General features: G+C 42.7%; 1 protein-coding gene across 2 annotated transcripts in view; it reads right to left on the bottom strand.

Annotated features, from left to right (window-relative positions):
• The window catches only part of ITGB5 (integrin subunit beta 5), a 221,215-nt gene that overhangs the window by 81,869 nt on the left and 115,587 nt on the right, over nucleotides 1-23,759 (bottom strand). For both annotated transcript variants that reach the window (XM_060198257.1, XM_060198255.1), the window contains exons 6-7: nucleotides 2,803-2,964; nucleotides 714-809 (exon numbers count right to left, since the gene is read on the bottom strand). In XM_060198257.1, coding sequence (XP_060054240.1) covers nucleotides 714-809; nucleotides 2,803-2,964 — 258 coding nt within the window. The remainder of the gene's footprint in view (nucleotides 1-713; nucleotides 810-2,802; nucleotides 2,965-23,759) is intronic.

The raw sequence follows: 23,759 nt of genomic DNA, 5'->3' as shown, positions 1-23,759 counted from the left end.
AGAATTAGTGATATAGCCTGCAGTTGCATTTGACTGTGCTTTCTCGTTTCTTGCTGTCATTTCATATTAAGAGTTACTCCTGTATGTTTCTTATTTTTTTCTTTAATTAATTAACCCCACCCCCAATCTGGCTTTATTTTACAATGCAGAAATAATCTCATGCCATTTTGAGACAGGCATCATTGGAGCAGAGGCTTCATCAAATCACTACTGTGTTGCAGCATGGCCGGTTAAGAAACCACATGTGGGATACAAAAGAAGCATCTACATTTTACCTACTTTATGATGGTTTCTTTCCCTCTCTCATCAATGTTATTAGGTTGAAATACCATACCCAAGCTTCCTCCAAAATGACTCACAACGTCAAGTTTGATTAGGATTTTAGGCCCACAAGAACCAAAGTGGTGGCTGTGCCATGTGGGTTTCTATTTCATTGTCTGAACAATAGCATTCACATTATTTTCAAAGGGTTTTCTAAGAATCAAAGCAGGAATCAGATGCTTAAAATTTCTTGTAAAGGCATATACCCATAGGTGAATGCTTAATAGCTTCTTTAATACTATTATTTTTCACTGCATCAAGACTGGACTATATAACACCTCTCCATTGGGTCTCCTCACACAAAGAATAGGGCTGTTAATACTCTTCACCCTGCCTCCCCACACTTCAGTTCACGTCCCCCACAATCATGCCTCCTTTCCCTCCGAGTGTACCTTATACAGCATATAATGGTTTTTCGTCACTGCAAAGATAAGGTTGATGTTGTTCTCTGCCAATTTCTCTCCGAGCAAAGCAAGGGATGGATAGTCCTAGGGTCAAGACAGAAGGCATGGTTGTAATATTTCTTTGTCTTTTAATTATATTTATTTATTTTCCCTTTTGTTGCCCTTGTTTTTTATTGTTGTTGTAGTTGTTATTGATGTTGTTGTTAGATAAGACAGAGAGAAATGGAGAGAGGAGGGGAAGACAGACCTGCTTCACCGCCTGTGAGGCAACTCCCCTGCAGGTGGGGAGCTGGGGGCTTAAACTGGGATCCTTACGCTGGTCCTTGAGCCTCATGCCACATGCGCTTAACCCACTGTGCTACCACCTGACTCCCGGTTGTAATATTTCTAACCAAACTGAGTGTTGTTTTAACCGGGCTGAAGCATACAACAACTGAGATAACAGCACCCAGCTCCAACATACTCAGTAACTCACCAACTGCTATAAAAAGCATCTTCCCTTGTCAGCCCCTTAATAAGCACCACAACCCAAGCTGACAAGATAGCTCACTTGGCTCAGTGTATCTGCTTTGCCATGCATGAAACTCAGGTTAAGCCCAGCTCACACCGCACTGGAAGACGCTATGGTGTTCTGATACCTTTCCCTCTCTCTGCGTGTCTATCTGAAAAAAAAAATCAATGCAGAGCAGTGAAGCCCCAGCGGTAACTAACTAAATAAATAAATAAATAACCAACCAACCCCCATCAATAGTCCCTAATTATGGAAATGTATAGAAGAGACTTTCCAGGAAAGAAACCTCTGGCACTTGTCAACTTGAATTGACTCTTCTGGAAACCAGCCCCAAAGCAGCAGAGAAAAGTAGTGGGAGAAGTAGCCCCTTCTTGCATGCTATCTCCGCACTTTCAGTAGGGATGGGGGGAAGTGGGAAAGCCCTATAATCTATCTTTCCTCTCATCCATAACACCCTTCCTCCCCATTTCCATGTCCCACTTGCCTTATTCCTTTGCCTGGCCATCAAGACTGCTGAGGGCCCCAGAGGACCTGCCCAATCCTACTCATGATGGACAGTGGCCAGAGAGGCCACCTATCTGTGGACTGAAAGCTGGACAAGGGGTGAGGGTTCAAGCAGGGAGGGAGGTAGGGAGGGAGGAAATGAGAGGCAGCTTCATCATGTCCTGCGGGACTTTAAGGATGAATTACGTGTACAGGGGTCCTCATCAGTCCTCTAGCTGCACAGTTCTATAGTTATGAGTCTCCAGATTCCACTTTTCTTAGCCAATATGAAGGTCTGGGTTTATACCACCTCTTAAACCAGGAGAAAAATGGGTAGCTGGGAGGTGGTTTCACCTAGTTGAGCACACACAACACCATGCACAAGGACCTGGATTCAAATATCCCCCACCACACTGTACCCACCTGAAGAAATGCTGCAGGCATTTTTCTATCTCTCCTTCCTCTTTAAAATAAAACTGGAAATGGGCTTGTCCAGCAAAGAAAATTATAAAACATTTCTCTATGGCCAGACACCAGAGTGGCTTTCAGAGGAAGGAGGAGGAAAATGGGTAGTAGCTAGGCATGCAGGCAGGCATTCAAGTTATTGGTCTACTATTAGTTTGAAATTGTGCATAAAATCTTTTCAAAAAGATGCTCATGGGCATAAGGTATAGGGAGTGGAAAGTTCCTACTCTACACAAGACACCTGCTGCCCCATTCCTGACACTGAGCACACCAAGCCTCAGAAAGCCCACATCCAGGAGATAGGAAGTTCTACCTCTGTGAGTTCTACCTCCTTGACTCCCACCTCATTTCTGTCTGCAGGAGCACGCTGAGATCTAGGCTATCTCCTTGGGGTCACCTTGTCAGTCATTTAGTCATCATTTCCCACATTTTAAGTTCACATGGTAGAAGGATTAACCAGTTACAGAAATCCCAGTTGGACAAACTACAATAGTGGTATCTAATCTCAGGGATGGAGGGAAGTGGCTCTTTAGCAGGAGCCAGGTAGGTGTGAGAGGCAGGCGAACATAGCCCACAGCTGCCTCAGGAGCAGTACCAGGCCCACCAAGCAAGACTCACCATCTGGTTGGACACAGTGTACTCATTGGCATCATTCAGGTGGCACTGCCCATCATGAGGCTGCACCAGGCCCCCCAGCTTGCCGTCCAGTGCTATGTGGGGCACATCATCCGTTGTGAACACCAGCAGGTGAAGTGCATCCTTCCGCCAGCCAATCTTCTCCTGAGGGACAGAAGTTCTGTGAGGGCAGTTTTCTGGCTGCTGCCCTAGGCTGCCCTGGGGCATCTAGCAGGGTCCTGGCTAGTTTCTGGGGGGTATAGCCTGAAGCAGAGGCCTTCCCCATGCCTGTAACCTTGGAGAATCCTTGTAAAAACAATTGGGAGTGAACCCACAGAGCTCAGGAGAGAAAACTGGATTGTGGAAGTCTAAATGCATAGACATAGCTTACAGCCTAGCCCATCTGGGGACACATTCCTGGGGGCCCCACCCTAACCAATCAGACTCTGCCCTGCTCCTGCATATGCTTGTTGATATTTATTTATTTATTTATTTGCCTCCAGGATTATTGCTGGGGCTGGGTACCTACACAATGAATCCACTGCTCCTGCAGTCATTTTTTTTGCAATTTTTTTTTTCCAGGTAGGGCAGAGAGAAATTGAGAGAGGAGGGAAGACAGAGAGGGAGAGAGAAAGATAGACATCTGCAGACCTACTTCACCACCTGTGAAGCAATTCCCCTCTCCCTGCAGGTGAGGAGCTGGGGGCTCAAACCCAAATCCCCACACCAGTCCTTGTGCTCTGCACTATGTGCACTTAACCTGGTATGCCACTGCCTGGCCCCCATCTTATTTATTTTTTAAACAAACATTTGTTATTTTTATCTTTATTTATTTATTGGATAGAGGCAGCCAGAAATTGAGAGGGAAAGGGGTTATAGGGGAAAGAGAAACACCTGTAGACCAGCTTCACCACTCACAAAGTTCTTTCCAGTACTCAGCTACAGGAGGAAAAGCTTCACCAGCTGTGAAGCAGTGCTTAGGTATCTTAAATATTTTTAATATGAAATAAATTTTAATTTCCTTATATATACTTAGATCTCATTACAGTGATAATACAAAGGGCATCTGGATTTCATCTTTGGGCTCATTTACAAAGCAAAAATGCTGGATTCACATATAAACGTTTTAAAATTTTTTACAGTATTTTAAGTTGCCACATTTTCTACAAAAACCCATCCAAGTATTGCAAATTCTTTTCTAAATAAATTCCAAATGATGAATGTCCTCATTGCTCAATCAAATAAATCTTTTAAAAGAATAGGTATAGCTTTCTATTAAAAAGAATAAGAAAGATTGAAACAAAACATACTACAATGTGGTTCTGGGTTGAGATTACAGGTAATCTTTTTCTCTTTTCCAAACTGTCTTTAGTAAGAAAGTATGATTTCACAACACTGGCATTTAAATGATGGCTCTGCCATTGACCTTTTCTATCTCTTTTTCTTCCATACCAGCTCCTCAGAACTTGTGTACATACCCAAAGGAGGGTGGCAGGTAGCAGACAGTTCAATGAAAACTGTGGGTCCTTAGAAAAGGGGCAGCCGGGGGTCGGGCGGTAGCACAGCGGGTTAAGCGAATGTGGCGAAAAGCACAAGGACCAGCGTAAGGATCCCGGTTCGAGCCCCAAGGCTCCCTACCTGCAGGGGAGTCGCTTCACAGGTAGTGAAGCAGGTCTGCAGGTGTCTGTCTTTCTCTCCCTCTCTGTCTTCCCCACCTCTCTCCATTTCTCTCTGTCCTATCCAACAACAACAGCAGCAACAACAATGATAACCACAACAAGACTACAATAACAAGGGCAACAAAAGGGGAAAAATGGCCTCCAGGAGCAGTGGATTCATGGTGCAGGCACTGAGCCCCAGCAATAACCCTGGAGGCAAAAAAAAAAAAAAAGAAAGAAAAGAAAAGAAAAGGGGCAGCTGCCACTAATTACCGATTTGATTCTTACAGCAAAAGCTCTTTGCTTGGTAGTAGCAGGCATTTCATTGCTACATTCACTAGTCCACTTAATCTTTACTGAAACACTTGTGAAGTAGGCAATATATTGTCATCTTGTAGGTGAAGAAACTTGTTCAGAAACACTAAGAAATTAATTAGCCCTACATCACTGAACTAGAAAGAACCAGAAAAGTCAGGTTCAGGTGAGATCTCCTACACACAAAACTAAACTACCCACACACATGTTGGGGTAGGGAGAAGGAAAGAGAGAGAATGTAAATATGAGGTAATTCCTGAAAGTACAGGGTGTGCTCTCTATAACTGCTACATCCAAAAAAAAGTTTTGTTGAATTGAAAGGTTACATCTAAGATGGTAATAGCTCCACAAATGACAAATAATAATTCTGTTTCCTCTGAAATAGGCTCTAGTTACATAAGTGATGTTAACTAACTTGCTCCAGAAGCTGCACTATAGAGAATGAGTCAAGGCATGCTTATCCATTCACCCAGTGACTTCACAGTGAATTTACATTAGGAATAATTTCCCTACTGTTTGACATGCCATCAGAGAGCTCTGTTTTGAAGTCTAGAGCTGTGCACCCCAATGTCTGGGGTAGAAAAAAATAGTAGAAAAGTACATTTTGGGGGGTGGGGCAATAGCACAGTGGGTTAACAGCACATGGCACAAAGCGCAAGGACCGGGGTAAGGATCCCAGTTCGAGCCCCCAGCCTCCCACCTGCAGGGAAGTCACTTCACAGGCGGTGAAGCAGGTCTGCAGGTTTCCATCTTTCTCTCTCCCTGTCTGTCTTTCCCTCGTCTCTCCATTTCTCTCTATCTTATCCAGCAACAATGACATCAATAACAACAACAATAAAAAAGGGCAACAAAAGGGAAAATAAATATATAAAAATATTTTTTTAATTTTAAAAAGTAAAGTAAATTTTTTATTTTTCTTTTTAAGGAAAAAGAAGCACTACAAAATGGAGTGTGGCAAGAGAATAAGAGTTTGTATGCTCTGGGACAAATGAGGCTGAGTTCAAATCTTTGTTTTGCTTTGACTAAGAAGCTGACATTAGTAATACTAGCTCTTTTGGCCTGTTTCTCCATTTGTAAAATGGAAATAATCCTACTTTGTAAGGCTAGTTATAGGTTTAGACATATAGTATATCAAGTAAAAAGTACTTATAACAAAAAGACTTAAAATGGCCTAGGACTAGAGGTAATTAAAAAAAATATTTTATTTATTGGATAGAGACAGATATCGAGAGGAAACAGGGAGGTAGAGAAAGGTACCTGTAGCATTGCTTCTCTACTCATAAAGCTTCTCACCTGCAGGTGGGGACTGGGGGTTTGAACATGGGTCCTTGCACATTGCAACATGTGCTCTATCAGATGCACCTCCACCCGACCCCAACTAGAAATAACTTTTACACTTACCCCACATTACTCCTTAATGTGTGAGATTCCATGCTATAGATATTTTTAAGTACTGCATACCAAAAGAGTTTAAAATCTTTTATTAATCAAGAGTTTAAAATCTTTTGTTAATCAAAGCCACAAAGGAATACCTAACAGAATGACACATACCTAACAGAATGACTCAAATTAAAGAAATTAGCCACACCAAGTGCTGATGAAGAGTGGAAAAACTGGAAGCATCACCCTTTGCTGGTAGGAATGTAAAGTGAGAACGGACTTTGGAAAACAGTTTGGCAACTTCTTTAAAAGCCAAACAATTAATCATTATGACCCAGCCATTCTCCTAGGTATTAACCCAAGAGAAACAAAAGCATAACCTGATAACAGAATGTAGAACATAAACATTTACAGCAGCTCTTTGTGTAATAGGTAAAAACTAGAAACAACCCCAATAGCCATCAACAGGTGGAAGAGTGAACATGCTGTGAAGTGATGAATACTGCTCAGCAACAAAAGGCATGAACTAAGGTATTCAACAGCTCAGATGAATCTCAAAATGTGGGAGTGAAATAACTGGAGGGTGGAGGGCGCAGGCAGAGCAACATTCAGCCCTGGCTTAGGGTGGTAAAAGGGGCTGAACCTGGGACTTTGAAGTATCAGGAAAGAAAGTCTTTTGCATAATTACTATGCTATCTCCTTGAATCTCTTGAATAAAATAAGCCAAAAGGGAAGGAAACTATAGATATAAAAGTTTAACAAAAACTACCTGATGGGAGGCAGGCAGTAGTGCAGCGGGTTAAGCACAGGTGGTGCAAACTGCAAGGACCGGCATAAGGATCCCAGTTCGAGCCCCTGAAGGGGAGTCGCTTCACAAGTGGTGAAGTAGGTCTGCAGGTGTCTCTTTCTCTCCCCGTCTTCTCCTTCTCTCTCCATTTCTCTCTGTCCTATCCAACAACGATGACATCAATAACAACTACAACAATAAAACAACAAGGGCAACTAATGGGAATAAATAAATATTTTTTAAAAAACCTACCTGATGTGTAGTGCAACATTGCGTGAGGGTAAAAGTGGCAAGAAGGGCAAATAAAGACATGACAGAGGGCAAAACACTCTTACATGTCAGAGTCTATCAAACTGAATATTTTCAATATTTGTAGCTGACTGCATATAAATGCATATAAACAGCTAAAAAAAAAATACATGCTTTGTTTTGCTCATAAGCTCAAATGCAGTGTGACCTGGACAGATGAATGGTAGTGGTGTGCTGGGAACCCTCTTCTTTTGTTCAAGGCACTATTGCACAACAGTGACAAGCTTAGGTTCAGTTATCTGGCAAATCTGAGTTCAGCCCCACATCTGTCACAACTTGACTTTGTGACCTTGGGTATGATGCTTAATCCTTCCCTGTCTCAGGTCTTATCCATAAAATGGAGATGATCTCAGTGCCGATCTAATAGGGTTGCTGAGAGGATTAAACAAAATGCTATGCAGTAAGCACCCAGCCCAGAACCTGTAAACAGTCAACAACTGACAGTTGTCATCAGTATTTCCAGGGAGTTGAAAAATCTGCAACTTAAGTCTATAATTCAGAAGCACACTAATTGTATCTTTGAATTACAGGTTAGGGGTAATATTTAGATTCTTCCAGCTTATCAGCATTGTTTAAAATTTTGGATAAGTTGGGGAAAACCACCCAATTTATTTAGCTAAGCTTTTCTCCTTGCCTCTGAGTAAAACCAACAAAATTTAAGCCCATTTCATTAAACATGCTACAGGTTAGCCCTCTGATGATAATGTCAGCATTTAGGTGAGACAGAAACACTGCACTCAAGTAGGAAATCAGGCACTGGGCCAAGACTGCAATTCACTCAAACTCTCTTTGTTCCCTGGTCAAAACTACATCACACTTACCATCAGGACTGCTTTCGCTTTAAACTCCCAGCTCCTGCATTATCTCAGGAGAAGACCCACCCTTTTCATCACACTAGAAACAGAACAGAGAATTATTCTGAATGACTCAGTGTCTGCTTCCACTGCCCTGGAGGCCTGTCACCAGCACCCCTTCCTCTGACCTTACTGTTCCTAAGGAAGGAAAGACAGAGGAGAAAAAGATATACATCTGCAGACCTGCTTCACCACTTGTGAAGTGGCCTTCCTGCAGGTAGGGAGCCGGGGTCTCAAATTGGGATCCTTGTGCTGGTCCTTGCGCTTCGCACTAGGTCCCTTCTTTTTTAGAGTCTTTGCTCCATCAGTAGGTTTCTCCTCTGGCTCCTTCCCTTGTGCCAAAAGTTCTATTATATGACTCATAATAACTTTTTTGACCTTGCTGGTCTACCAATAGCTAAACACTCATGTTTCTCTCTTTCTCCCCTCCCCGCCTTGTCATCACTGAGGTTTCACTACTTCAGTCTTTTAAAAATCTTTTTAAAAATATTTATTTATTTATTCCCTTCTGTTGCCCTTTTTTTTATTGTTGTAGTTATTATTGTTGCTGTTATTGATGTCATTGATGTTGAAGAAGACAGACAGAAATGGAGAGAGGAGGAGGAGACAGAGGGGAAGAGAAAGATAAGACACCTACCTGCAGACCTGCTTCACTGCCTGTGAAGCAACTTCCCTGCAGGTGGGGAGCTGGGGGCTCAAACCGGGATCCTTAAGCTGGTCCTTGTGCTTTGTGCCACCTGTGCTTAACCTGCTGCGCTACCGCCTGACTTCCCAGTCTTTTTTTTTATTTATTCCCTTTTTGTTGCCCTTATCGTTTTATTGTTGTAGCTATTAATGTAGTCGTTGTTGGATAGGACAGAGAAAAAGGGAGAGAGGAGGGGAGACAGAGAGGGGAAGAGAAAGATAGACACCTGCGGACCTGCTTCACCACTTGTGAAGTGACTTCCCTGCAGTTGGGGAGCTGGGGGCTAGAACCGGGATTTTTATGCTGGTGCTTGCGTTTTGTGCCACCTGTGCTTAGCCCGCTGCGCTACCACTGACTCCCCAGTCTAACTTTTTTAGATAGAAAGAGACAAGGAGAGAAAGGAAAAGAGACCATAATAATGAAGATTCTTCCAATATGGCGGGGCTTGGGCTTGAACCTGGATCATGCACACAACAAAGCAGGTACATATGCAGTGAACTGTTTTTGCCAAACAATATGTATCTCTCCCTCTCCCTCTCCCAATATTTTATTATTTCAATGAGGTAGAGAGGGAGAAAAGAGGCGAGGAAGGGGAGGGAAGAGGAAAGGAAAGGGGAGGAACAGAGACAGAGACCAGAACACAGCTCAGCTGTAGTTTATGGTAGTGGTAGGGATTGAACCTGGGATCACAGAGCCTCAGGCATGAAAGCCTTTTGTATAATCATTATGCTATCACCCCAGCCCTCATTTCTCTCTTTTTTTGCAAATTTATTTGTTTATGTTTTCTCTCAATTATTATTACTGTTATAGTGTGGGGGGGGTTGTTGTTTTTTAATCATAGCACTGTTCACTTCTGACTGATGGTGGAGCCAAGGATTAAATTTGGGACATTGGAGCCTCAGACATGAAAGTTGTTTGCTTAACTGTTGTGCCATTTCTCCAGCCTGCCTCAAATCCTTTTAATCTGACAGACACACACACACACACACACACCCTACCTTCTTGAGGGTCCTGTGGAAGCTTTAACCATGCTGATCTGATGTACAGAGGTTTCTGATGTTACTGGAACTTGATGGCCTGTAGTCTAGTCACTATGTTTTCTTAGGCTCCCTGGGTAAGTTTATTGTCTTCAGCCTAAATTGAAAACCTCTGGGGTGGGTGGTGGCATACCTGGTTGAGTGCACATGTTACAATGTGCAAGGACCCAGGTTCGAGCCCCTGGTCCCCACCTGCAGGAGGAAAACTTTGCGAGTGGTGAAGTAGTGCTGCGGGTGTCTCTAAGTCTCTCTCCCTCTCTATCACCCTCTTGATTTCTGACTGTCTCTATCCAATAAATAAAGATAATGAAAAAAAGAAAAAAGAAAAAAAAGAATACCTCATACTGAAAACCCATCACCAGTTTCACTGCCATCCTCAGGCTTTGCTCTTGCAGTCTCTGTGCACCTGGAATGCCACCTATTTCCTGCCTGCTGGCTACTTCTACCTTCTCTCTCAGCAGGGGGAATGAGGTCAAAGGGAGATGTCTCCAAGGTCCTGTTGGACTCAGAGCCGCACTTCCAACAGGATCTCTCCTGAGTTTCTACTTCCAGTTCTGCTCCAAAAGCCAAATGTGTCTGCCATCACTTGGACTCCCATTTATCTGATGTCACAACATCTATCACTACATCAGCTATTCCTCTGAATTCCTCTTCTGACTAGGGCTCCATCAAATGTCTTGTCTAGAAACCTTTGAGTTGTCTTACTCACCTCACTTGTCTATTCCAACAGCACCTATCTAATGCCACATTATCCATCCTCTCCAAGGCCCATGTTGAGCCAGAGCCTCCAGACAAAGCTTCTCAAGTCACTATTCCTTCCCAAACACTCAGATAGCAGCAAAGTCTAAGGTTCACCTTTTCCCCAGCCACCCCTGCCTGAGAGTGATTTGGGTCTGTGGCACATGCTTACTCCAACTCTCCAACTGTTCAGGTAAGTCAGGTAGATGGGTAGGTGGCCCTGCCCTGTGAAACAGCCACCTATGGCTCCTGTCATGTGCCAGGAACAAGTGGTGGCTGGAGGAGCCAGCAGTAAGCCTAGAGTCTTTGAGTCCATCCAGAACTCAGGAAGCAAACACTCTAGTTCAGAAAGTCCAGCTTGCCCAATCAGAGCTGGGTGGAGATGACCTCCCCAGGGTGGGAACTCTGGAGGAATAATCCAAACTGTGCTCTGTCCTCAAAAGACAGCAGAGATGTGGAGCTGAGGAAGCAAGAGGAGGTAGTACAGGGTTCATTCCCTGGATGTCAAAGGCACAGCACAGTCACATACTCAGCACATACCTTCTCTCAAATATATAAATGTGGGATGCTTTAAGGGGCTGAGGTGAAAAACACACTGAATCACATCATTTGTTATGTGCTCAGGTTTGAGAAAAGCAAATGGGAACTGCAGAATGGGCAGCAGCTGTGACAAGCCTGGACTGGAACAGGCTGCATGTAAACGGGCTTGAGGAGGGGTCTATGGCCACAAAGGGGTAGGCTGCCATACCTGGAAGTCAGTGAGGGGCTCAGGACTCTGCAATTGTGTGGAGAGAGCAGTAGTCTAGGAAAAGGGGAAGCAGGGATAGAGATGGAGGACACCAGGCCTTCCATATATGGAGATAATTAATAGTGAATAAAAACAAATAGATGGGGCCAGGCAGTAGCTCAGCAGGTTAAGTGCACATGGTTCAGAGCATATCCTTACCAGTGTAAGGATCCCAGTTTGAGCCCCTGGCTCTCCACCTGAGGGGTCACTTCACAGGTAGTGAAGCAGATCTGCAGGTCTATCTTTCTCTCCCTCTCTGTCTTCTCCTCCTCTCCTGATTTCTCTCTATCCTATCCAACAACAACAACAGCAATAGCAACAAGGGCAACAAAATGGAAAAGGTGACCTCCAGGAACAGTGGAGTCATGGTCCAGGCACTAAGCCCTAGAAATAACTGAGGAAGCAAAAAGATGAATAAATAAATAAATTAATTAATTAAAAGGCTCCTCCCAGGAGTGAAAACAGACCTGGCTCCAGAGAGTGTGGGGCCCAGAAAGAGAGAAATAGGAGCCATGGAGTAGTGGGTATGGGTTTTTTGCTTAAAGACACGAGTCTTGGTAATGCAAAATAGCTTTGCCATGCACAACCACCCACATTTGAGCCTGGCCCCTAAGCATTAGAGAAATCTTGACACTGTGGTGTTTGCTAATCTCTCTCTCTCTCTCTCTGTCTCTCTTTACCTAAACACACACACACACACACACACACACAACATGAAACAAAAATAAATGAGGTTTCTAATCATGAGGTCACATTAAAGCTAACATTCACTCCAAGTGAAGGAATCCTATAGGCAGGTATTAACACAGCTCAGAGGCCCTGTGTGTCACTAAGGAGTCAGTAACATAGGCTGTTATTGCTTAAAAAAATCATCATCTGAGGGCCTAACGGTAGCGTATCGGGTTAAGCACACATAGTGTGAAGCACAGACCAGCACAAGGATCTCAGTTTGAGCCCCTGGCTCCTGCAGGGCAGTCACTCTACTCTGCAAGCAGTGAGACAGGTATGCAGGTGTCTAATTTTCTTTTTTTTTTTTTTTCCTCCAGGGTTATTGCTGGGCTGGGTGCCTGCACCATGAATCCACCGCTCCTGGAGGCCATTTTTCCCCTTTTGTTGCCCTAGTTGTTGCAGCCTCGTTGCGGTTATTATTGCCATTGTTGACGTTGCTTTGTTGTTGGATAGGACAGAGAGAAATGGAGAGAGGAGGGGAAGACAGAAAGAGAGGGGAGAGAAAGATAGACACCTGCAGACCTGCTTCACCGCCCGTGAAGCGACTCCCCTGCAGGTGGGGAGCCGGGGGCTCGAACCGGGATCTCTAGCCGGTCCCTGCGCTTTGCGCCACGTGCACTTAACCCACTGCGCCACCGCCCGACTCCCGCAGGTGTCTAATTTTCTCTTCCCCTCCCTGTCTCCCCTTTCTCAGTTTCTCTCTGTCCTATCCAACAACGACAGCAACAACAATGGGAAAAAGCGGCCAGGAGCAGTGAGTTCATATTGCTGGCACCAAACCCCAGCAATAACTTTGGAGGGGGGAAAAGAAAATTCACCATCTGAAAAAATGCTGTCTGTGAGAGGCTAAGGGTAGAGCCAGGGGGTTCTGAGTCGCTCTCCTGGATTCCTAATGAGAGGACATATTTCAAAGTCCCCACTGCACAGGCCAAGGACAAATAGGCATGCTCACTGTAAGAGCTGAGCTTCTCTAGGCACTGACTTCGCGGTTCCTCTGGGAAAGCCTGAAGGCTGCAGAGCTTCCACCATTTCTGATAAACAAGAAACTTGCCTTTGCTCCAAACAACAGCACGGCACAACTGACCTCCTGAGGAACTAGCTCCGCCCTGCTTACCTCTGGCACAGTGGGTTTGGTGGAAAACCATACTGTTTCCTTAGCTGGAGACTTTGCTCTCTGTGGAAATACCACTTCTACTTCTCCACTCCTGAGTGACCAGGACACTCTAATGAGCTCACCTGGATAGTGTGCTGCTTTGCCACATGTGAGACCCAGGTTCGAGCCCAGCAGCCTCCGCACTGAAGGAAGCTTTGCTGTAGTCTCTCCCTTCTCTACCTTCTCTGTCTCTACCAAAAGGAATAAAGTATAGTGGAGTCTGGCTTTCTCAAAGCATCAAGCCACAGTAGTTAGTAACATCAATAGCATCAGAGCCTGGAAGGCATGGAGAGAGATAATAATATTCTTCTCCCTGGAAAAGACTTCTGTGATCCAACCTCTAGGTCTATGGGGCCAGACGCTCTGTAGTCTGTGCATTGCTATTACTGTTAGTTGGTGGACAGGCCTTTGTCTTCTTACCAGAGTGGTGTTCACAGGAGAGAGCTGTGGCTCATTCTCCTATGCTTCCCTCACAACACCTAACAGCATCTCAGACACAGTAAGCAACCAAGAGTTTAAAGGACTCTGTACGTTCACCTATCAGGTAAGCACTGAGAAAGAAATGACTTGGGGAGAAAATGAAAAAACGAAAGATTAACCTATCAAACCAGTGAGCAAACCCCACACCTGATCTGAGCTTGAGGACCAAGGAGACTGAGTTCCAGCACCACACACAAGGAAAAATAAGATTAGATTCTTTCTTCTTGGCTCCTCTGATCTTGCTGACATTCAAGTCTATTTCTATCACTTTATAACAACAAACATAATCTCATTAGGAGTTTGCTTTTCCTATTTCCATCTACACTTTGCAATGAAAATAAAAAGTCTTTGTAAAAAGTTTGCTGTGGCTGAATTTAAGGAAGGCAAAAAAAAAAAGTGTTATTTCTTTCTTTGGCCTGTGACTCAGGACTTAGACATTCATCTTGAGCTCAAGCCTTGACAAAGCGCAGTAAAACATGTAGATGTATAGTGGAATTCTAAAGAAAAAAAACTGGACACAGGTTTGCAAAGTATTAAGCTGAACTATATGATTTCCTGCTTTCCGGAAGAAATGTCAATAATTAAAAATTAACTATAAACAGTAATCAAATTCATTTCATGTGAGTCCATCTAGTGTTTATAGAAAGATTATTTCTGTGGTCTGGGAGGAGGCACAGTGACAGAGCTCTCAACTTGCAAACCTGAGGTGCCAGAGTGCTGATTTGACTTCTGACTTCTTTTTCTAGCTCTCTACTGTTTTTTCTGTCTTCTATCTTTTTCTATCTCTCTCTACTCTCACCTATCCCTATCTCATGAAATAAAATCTTTGTTTTACTTTTTATTTTTGCCACCCAGTTTATCACTGGAACTCAATGCCAGCACAATAACTCTACCATTCCCAGTGGCACTTTCTTTTTCCTATTAGGAACAGAGAGAAATGTGTGGGTTTTGAGGGGGGTAGATTTAGAAAAACAGCTGCAGCACTGCTTCAAAACATGAGAAGTTCAAAAAAACTGTTCAAGTTGTTTCAGCACATGAGAAGCTTCCCTCCTGCAGGTGGGGACTAGGGAGGTTCTTGTACATGGTAATGTGTGTGTTCTACCAGTTAAGCTACACACCTGAGGGAAAAGACTTTTTCTCACCTTTCTTTAGCTTTTCCCACTGTAACTGTCACTGAGCACTTAGTGAGTATTCAGCACCTACTGAGTTGGAAAGGACTGCCAAGTAACAGCACTTCTAATTCTGCGAATGTGAGAGTAACTGATTAATATCATTGTAGATAGAATGCAAGTCAGGGGTAAAGGCAAGGAAAAGCAGTGGCAGAAGAGCCTGGATATAAATTATTTTCTCCTTTGTGAAATAGACATTTAAGACAGAAAGGATCCCATAACCTGAAACACACACACACACGTATTATCCTCACTAGTCACTTAAGGTACCTCCTAGCCTTCCCCACAAGCAAAGTTTTCTGCTCTGCTGTTGCTGGTCACAGCAGTTGAGGTATGCAGACACCTTTTAAGCAGGCACTAGAGGTTTATATCAGAGGATGAAAAGACACAAGCTCACTTGCATGATGGTGACAATTCTGAGCTATAATTCAGCTGGTCCTCTCACCCGTGTCAGAACATGCAGCTATCAGCAGGGCAGTGAAGCCCACAGCAGAGCTCCCTGGCAGAAAGCTGAACAAGAAAACATCACCTCAGGGACCAAAGCAGCCAAGTAATTTAAAAGTGTGTGGTAAACCACAACCACCTGCAAAACAGAATGCTAGAAAGCCTTCACCACACCAGAGGAAACCACAAAGGAATCCCTGTAGAAGTGATGTCTGAACAGCTGAATATACAACCCCTGTATACTTGAGGCTGCAGGGACATTCCATACTTTGGTGGTTTTACGTGAAGACACTGAGCCCCAGGCAGAACAAGCAGTCATGGCAGGACTAAGCCCCAGCAACTGAGGTAATGTGCGGGCCGCTTCTCCTCTGCAGACTCTCATGAGATAATGGCCAGGTTTTCCAGATAGTGGGCCTCTCCCCACATGGTAAGACCTGCTAGCAGAAGAAGTGCACACATGCTGAAGCAGGTAACCCAGGCAGAAAACACAGGACAGGGTACCATGGATGGCTGCCTTCCTTGAGGAATGAAAGGCTGCTTTTTTGTTGTTTGTTTTTCCCTTCCAGGGCTTTGAGTCTGTGCAATTCCACTACTCCTTGTGGAATTTTCTCTCTCCCTCCCTCTCTCTCTCTCTCTTTTCCTTTATAGATGAAGGGTGAGAGTAAGAGAGATGGAAAGGGATAAGAGAGGAGAGAGAGCACATTACTGTTCCACTGCTCATGAAACATTTCCTCTGCATAGTGTTCCCATGTGGTATCTCAGGCTCAAAGCTGAGTCCCTATGAATGCTAAAGTGTACTCTAGCTGTAGAACTACCTGGTTCCCAAGAAAGGCACTTCTTTTTCTACAATTTTCAACTCAAGCCTGGGGAAATGACACTAGTATGAAGTCTAAAAGCAACCAGGCAACAAGTCAAACAAAGTCAAATTCATTCGGGGAGGTTGGGAGAGGGAGGGTACAGAGAGTGGTGCTTGCATGCAGGTGCTGGGAGTTCTCCACCTTTTATTTTCACCAATTTGCAACAGTTCCTTTGGGGGCTGCTCAGTCCCTCAGGTCTGAAAAGGGATAGACATAAAAGCAAAATCAAATTATCTGAGCAAAGAGACAAGAAATGTGACAAGTCCTAATGAATAGTAGCACTGACTAGTCCAACAGTAGGGGACCCTGGAGTGCTTCCCTCCCGCCATCCTCCCTGTGTTTTCCAGATGAGTGCTCTGAGGTCCAGAGAAGTCAGCTGGCCTCCACAGAGCAGACAATTCATAGCAGAAGAGGCTGCACTTGAAATAGGACAATAGGACAATAGGACTCTAAACCAAGTCCTCTCACGCTATACAGCATAGTCCTCCTTCCCAAACCACCCCAGCACCAGAAAGAAGGTGGCAAGGGAGGAACACCTGGGGAGAGTTAGATGGCTTGGATGACTGAGACTTTACAACTAGTGATGGTTCAAATCCTGGCTCTATCCTTTACAGCTAGTAAGAATAATGCATCCCTATGCTATTTAGTTTCCTCACCTGCAAAGTGGGGACCATCACCACCACCACTACCAGTACACTAGAGAACTGCTGTAAGAGTCTGGGAAGACAGTATAATGGCTATGCAAGAGATTATCATGCCTAGGGCTGGGGTAGATAGCATAATGGTCATGCAAAGAGACTCTCATGCCTGAGGCTCCAAAGATTCTCATACCTAATTATGGGATATATGCTCCATGGAATACTACTCTGAAATTAAAAAAAAGATAATTTTGTGACCTTTGGGACACAATGGATGAAACTGGAGGTGATTATGCTTAGAAAAATAAGTAAAGAGATGAAAGACAACTAAATGATTACAGTGAATTATATAGTGTGTTACTGTGAATATGCAGGCAAGAGGGTGGAGACATAGAACTTTGGTGGTGGGTGTGGTGTGGAACTACACACTGTAATCTTACAATCGGGTGACCTACTATTAATTACAATAAAAAATAAAATTAATGAACTACATCCAGAGATAAAATATAAGTAAAATTATAGAGTGATGAGACCTTACAAAAGCCTGTGATTCCAAATGAATATAAAATAGGTAACAGTGAATAAAAACTGGCCAAAGTCCATGTTAGAAGATTCAGTCTAAAAACTCATAAATATAAATATACTCTAACAATAGTATAAAAAGACACATCTATAAAAAAAATTTGCAACTGGTGGTGGTGCATCTGGTTGAGTGTACATGTTACAGTGCACAAGGATGCAGGTTCAAGCCCTTGGTCCCCACCACAAGCAGTGCTGAAGCAGTGTTGTGTCTTTCTGTCTCTCTTCCTCTCAGTCTCCCCCTTCCAACTCAATTTCTGGCTGTCTCTATCCAATAAATAAAATAAAGATAATAAAATAAAATAAAATAAAATAAAATAAAAAGATGTTCACACCTGAAGCTCCTATGACCCAGGTTTAATCCTTAGCACTACTATAGGTCAGAACTGAGCAGTGCTCTGGTAGCTCTCTCTCTCTCTCTTTCTCTCTCTACCTTTATTGCCCCTCTCCCTTCCTCTCATTAAAATAAAACAAGTAAAACATGTTTTAAAAAGAACTGCTGTTAAAATCAGAACTAATATAGAGGCACCCAAGATACAGATGGTCAAGTAAGGGAAAAAATTCTGTTGTCTCTAGAGGTACACAGAATTTCTATTTCAGCAGAATCCAATCAGAGTTCACTGTGGCTTCAGCTGCCCCTCTCCCCCCCACCCCCACCCCCACCCCCAGCCTGGGTATATGATCTACATTTTAGATTAGGACATCCTCACTAGCAAAAAAAGAAATAAAGAACCCAATCTATGCCAAACCTTGGAATTTCACATATAAACTATGTTTGCTTTTAGATGTGTTTATCCATATTTATTTTTGTATTAAGCATGCAATAATTTAAAAAAATAGCAGTGCAAAAGTCAAGAATTAAAATTAAAATGGAAAATCTGTCTGAAGAATAAGGTAGATAAATGCTAGGGCCCTAGAAGACAAGGCAAGAAGAGCAGTGCAGTGGACTGAAAAGATATTAATTTGTCTGAACAGAGAAAGTAGCCCATAGAACCCTGTGTAGCCAAGAGTGGTCCAGCCATGCTCAGATGTGCATATCTCTTCTTTAACCTAATAATCATGGTGAGTCAAGGGCCTCCTTTCCACACCAAAGGAACCTCTTCCAGTGGTGTTTTGTTTGCTTGTTTATCAGAGCACTGCTCAATTTTGGCTTATGGTAATGAGAGGGATTGAATTTATGACTTTGAAGCCTCAAGCATGAAAGTCTTTTTTTTTTTTTTCAACCTGAGCACTAGTAGGCTCTGGTTTATGGTGGTGTAGGGAATTAAACCTGGGATCTTAGAGCCTCAGGCATGAGAGTCTCTTTGCATAAGCATTATACTATCTCCCCAGCTCTTCCTCCTCCAGTCTGAACCACTCATCATATTCTTTCTACCTGTGCCACATGTGTAGCTTCAGAATGAACAACTTAGAGACAACTCCTAGAAAACCCTTGAGTGATACTGAAAGTTCTGACCAAGAAAATGTAAACAGTTCCCCAAATATGTTTCAGGATAAAGAACAGAAAGTAAAGGCAGTGGCATTCCCCCGATCCAACCTGCACATTGGAAAGGAGCTACAGTGGCAACAGTAGTGTGGGTGATGAAGAGTGACCACTCACAGCAGTGTGACCCACGGGAAGCAATACAATAACTTCCAAGAAGCAGGGTCTTGAGCCTCACTAGAATCCTAGAACATAAACAGTATCCTTTTTGCAAGAAAAGCTTTCCAAGAAATACAGAGAATGTAATCAAGGAGTTCACGTGACATTCCATGCTGATAATAGTCCATCCCAGGGAAACCTGTGTGAGAAAGCAACCAGAACAAAGAGCTCCCTGTGAGATGGGCCTGTTAATCAGCTTCACCTCCAAGAGCTCAGGATCAGAGACAGTCCAGCTGCACAGGGACAACCCAGCCAGCTCTGGCCCTTAGGAAGCTGAACAGCAGTGTCCAGACCCCTGACTGGCACATTCAATTCACAGCATTAAGTGCCTCAGGAGGAGGCAGGAAACTCAGCAAACCAAGTGAGGAATGATTAGGGCTTTTAAAAACACCACCAAAAAAAGCCAATTACTGTTAAAACAAAAATCTAATTACCTTTACAGGTAGTATTAAATCTCTCTTTAAAAACTAAAGTATACGGGTTCAAGCCCCTGGCTCCCCACCTGCTGGGGCTGGGGGGAGGGGTCCGCTTTACAAGTGGTGAAGCAGGTCTGCAGGTGTCTTTCTCTCCCTGTCTGTCTTCCCCTCCTCTCTTGATTTCTGTGTCCTATCCAACAACAAAGACAGCAACAACAATAATAACAACACAGAAGACCTAGTGGGGGTTGTATTATTATATGGAAAACTGAGAAATGATATGCATCTACAAACTATTGTATTTACTGTCAACTGTAAAACATTAATCCCCCAGTAAAGAAATAAAAAACTGTACTCATGTATCAATAACTACACTGTAAAGCATTAACCCCCTCAATTGTGTGTCTGTGTGTGTGTGTGTGTATATATATATATATGATTAAGAATGATATATAGGGGAGTCGGGCGGTAGTGCAGCGGGTTAAGTGCAGGTGGCGCTAAGCACAAGGACCAACGGAAGGATGCCGGTTCGAGCCCCCGGCTTCCCAGCTGCAGGGGAGTCACTTCAAAGGCAGTGAAGCAGGTCTGCAGGTGTCTGTCTTTCTCTCCCCCTCTCTGTCTTCCCCTCCTCTCATCATTTCTCTCTGTCCTATCCAACAACAATGACATCAATAATAACTACAACAATAAAACAACAAGGGCAACAAAAGGAATAAATAAATAAAAATAAAAAAGCTTACCATTAAAAAAAAAAGAATGATATATAATAAAAGGCTGAATAATGTGTTCAAAGTAAAAAAAAAAAAACAATGAAAAACAACAGGGGAAACAAAAGGGAAAAAATAGCCTCCAGGAGCAGTGGATTTGTAGCTGAGCCCCAGCAATAATCCTGGAGGCCAAAAAAAAAAAGTATTGAAACAAGTGATTTCTGAGATCTGTTTCAAATCATAGGGGTTGAAAGGGTTAGCAATACAAATGAAACAAGACTGGTCATCAGTTAGTAAGTAACTTACTGAAGATGGACAATGGGAACATGAGATTTAATTGTACTATTCTCTCTACTTTGGGATGTTTGAAATTTAGAAAATACATATATTCTTTATGGAATTTTAGGTAAAAATAAAATTTAGAAAACAGAAAAAAAAAAAGTCATACATAACCCTAACATTAAAGATAGTAACAGTTGAGATCTGTTTCTCTCCTCTCCCGGATCAACTAGGAATACCAAAGAAGATCACCTGGAACTGAAACAAGACAGGACTAGAATGACTACAGGAACCCACCAAATCACTGGTGAGTGCAAACACACGTGGCTGGTGACAGAGATGAGCCTAGAGAGAGACTAAGTGGCTCGTAACAGTCCGACGGTCTATCAGTTGAGACACCACCTCCAGTCTATTCCACCAACAAGGGGACAGGTGAAGGGAGGAGAGGACTCCCCGGAGACTCACCAAGTGCAACTCTGAGTCTCCACTGCTACTGCCCTAGAAATCTGAAGCAGCGGCAGGGAAGGACACCTGGAGACAGAGATCTAACCAGGAAACTCAGGAGAAGACCTATACCTCCATGGCATAGCTGAGGGGCTGTGAAAGTCTCTTTGCATAACCACTGGACTATCTCTGCCACACCCTGCCTTATTTCTTGGTTAGGAGTCAGTGATTAAGTTAAGAAGCCTACTTATAGTTAGAAGCCCTCAGGGTCCCATAGCCTACAGGGAAACAAAAAAAAAGAGGCTTTTAAATCACTGAGCCCCAACTCAGGGACTAAAATACTATTGAAACAACTGTTAACTTCCACCACTGTGAACCCTTTAATTACCTTACTTAGACACAGGTCAATCTAGGAAATAGTGATCAGTAATTAGAAAAGTATTAAGAGAGGAAACTCATAACATAATATATAAAATGGGTAAACCAACAAGAAGAAATATTGGAGAAATGAACCAGGACAACAGTCCAGCTAAAAGCCCCCCAAAGGGTGAAACACAAAATAATGAGTTCAACATCCAAACATTAGCTAAGGGAAAAAAATCACAGGAGTGAGTAAAGAGTTTGAAAGAATTATAATCAGAAATACAGGAGCAACAAATGAGACTCTGGAAGAAAACACTATCTCAAGGTTATTAGAGAGCTGAAAGCTGAAATAGCTGAGCTAAGAACACAACTAGCTGAACAGGCTAAAACAGTATCAGAACAGAGAAACAAAATAGATGAACTTCAAAAAACAGTAGAGGGCAGAGAAAATAGAATCAATGAGGCTGAAGACAGAATTAGCAAGATCAAGGACGAATTAGAGACAACTAAAGAAGAAGTAAGAGGTCTCAAAAAGAGATTAAGAGATGCTGAAAAAAACAGACACATATGGGATGACTTCAAAAGAAACAATATACGCATTATTGGATTTACCAGAGGAAGAAAGAGAGAGAGGAAGAAAATATTTTTCAGGCCTTAATAGCTGAAAACGTCTCTAGTCTAGACAACATCAAAGAAAGATTCAAGAAGCCCAGAGGGTCCCAAACAGAATTAACCCAGACCTAAAGACACATCATATTTAGAATGGAAAGGAATAAGGATAAAGAAAGGATCCTGAAGGCTGCAAGAGAAAAACAAAGAGTCACCTACAAAGGAAAAAAACCCACAAGATTAGCAGCAGACTTCTCCACACAAACACTACAGGCCAAAAGAGAATGGCAAGATAAGATATCTATCGAGTGCTCAATGAGAAAGGCTTTCAGCCAAGAATACTATATCCTGCTAGATTGTCATTCAGACTAGATGGAGACATCAAAACCTTCTCAGACAAGCAACAGTTGAAGGAATCACTATCATCAAGCCTGCCCTGAAAGAACTTCTGAAAGGTCTTCTATAAACAGAACATCATAAACAGGACATATATCAGAACACTCTAAAAATCTACAAGAATGGCATTAAAATATCTTCGATCTTTGTTATCAATAAATGTCAATGGCCTGAAAGACACAGAGTAGGAAGATGGATCGGAAAATACAACCCAACAATATGCTGCCTACAGGAAACCCACATAACTCAACAAGACAAACACAGACTTAAAGTGAAAGGATGGAAAACTATCATACAAGCCATTGGCCCAGAAAAAACGGCAGGAACAGCTATTCTCATATCTGACACAATAGACTTTAAAATAGATAAGATTTAAAAAGATAGGAATGGACACTACTTAATACTCAGAGGATCAGTCAATCAAGAGGACTTAACAATTACTAACATCTATGCACCCAATGAGAAGCCATCTAAATACATCAAACATCTATTGAAAGAGCTACAATATATTAACAGCAACACAGTCATAGTAGGGGACTTCAACACCTCACTCTCTCAACTTGACAGAGCATCCAGGAAGAAAATCAATAAATACATAAGGGAGCTAAATGAAGAGATAGATAAACTAGAACTATTGGACATTTTCAGAGTCATTCATCCAAAAAAACTGGAATACACATTTTACTCAAATGCACATGGGTCATTCTCAAGGACAGACCATATGTTAGGCCACAAAGACAACATCAGCAAATTCAAGAGCACTGAAATCATCCCAAGCATCTTCTCAGACCACAGTGGAACTAAACTAACACTTAAAAATCAACAAAAGATTAATAATATTCCCAAAATGTGGAAGCTCAACAGTACACTACTTAACAACTACTGGGTCAAAGAGGAAATCAAGGAAAAAATCAAAATGTTTCGAGAGTTCAATTAAAATGAAGACACAAGGTATCAAAATATCTGGGACACAGCTAAGGCAGTACTGAGAGGGAAGTTCATAGCTATACAAGCACACCTTAGGAAACAAGAAAAAGCACAAATAAACAGCCTGATTACACATCTTTTTTTTTTTAATGTTTTTAATAGCCTTGTCTTTTTTTTTTAATTGGGGAATTAATGTTTTACATTCAACAGTAAGTACAATGGTTTGTACATGCATAACATTCCCCAGTTTCCCATATAACAATACAACCTACTAGGTCCTCTGAATCCTTCTTGGACCTGTATTCTCCCCACCCATCCACCCCAGAGTCTTTTACTTTGGTGCGATACACCAATTCCATTTCAGGTTCTACTTGTGCTTTCTTTTCTGATCTTGTTTTTCAACTTCTGCCTGAGAGTGAGATCATCCCATATTCATCCTTCTGTTTCTGACTTATTTCTCTCAACATGATTTTTTCAAGGTCCATCCAAGATCAGCTGAAAATGGTGAAGTCACCATTTTTTACATCTGAGTAGTATTCCATTGTGTGTATCTGATTGCACATCTTAAAGACCTAGAA

This window comes from Erinaceus europaeus, chromosome 9 (genome assembly GCF_950295315.1).
Source record: "Erinaceus europaeus chromosome 9, mEriEur2.1, whole genome shotgun sequence".
Classification (NCBI taxonomy): Eukaryota; Metazoa; Chordata; class Mammalia; order Eulipotyphla; family Erinaceidae; genus Erinaceus; species Erinaceus europaeus.
Note: the sequence above shows the minus strand (reverse complement) of the source record. Positions and strands in the feature narration are given on the sequence as shown.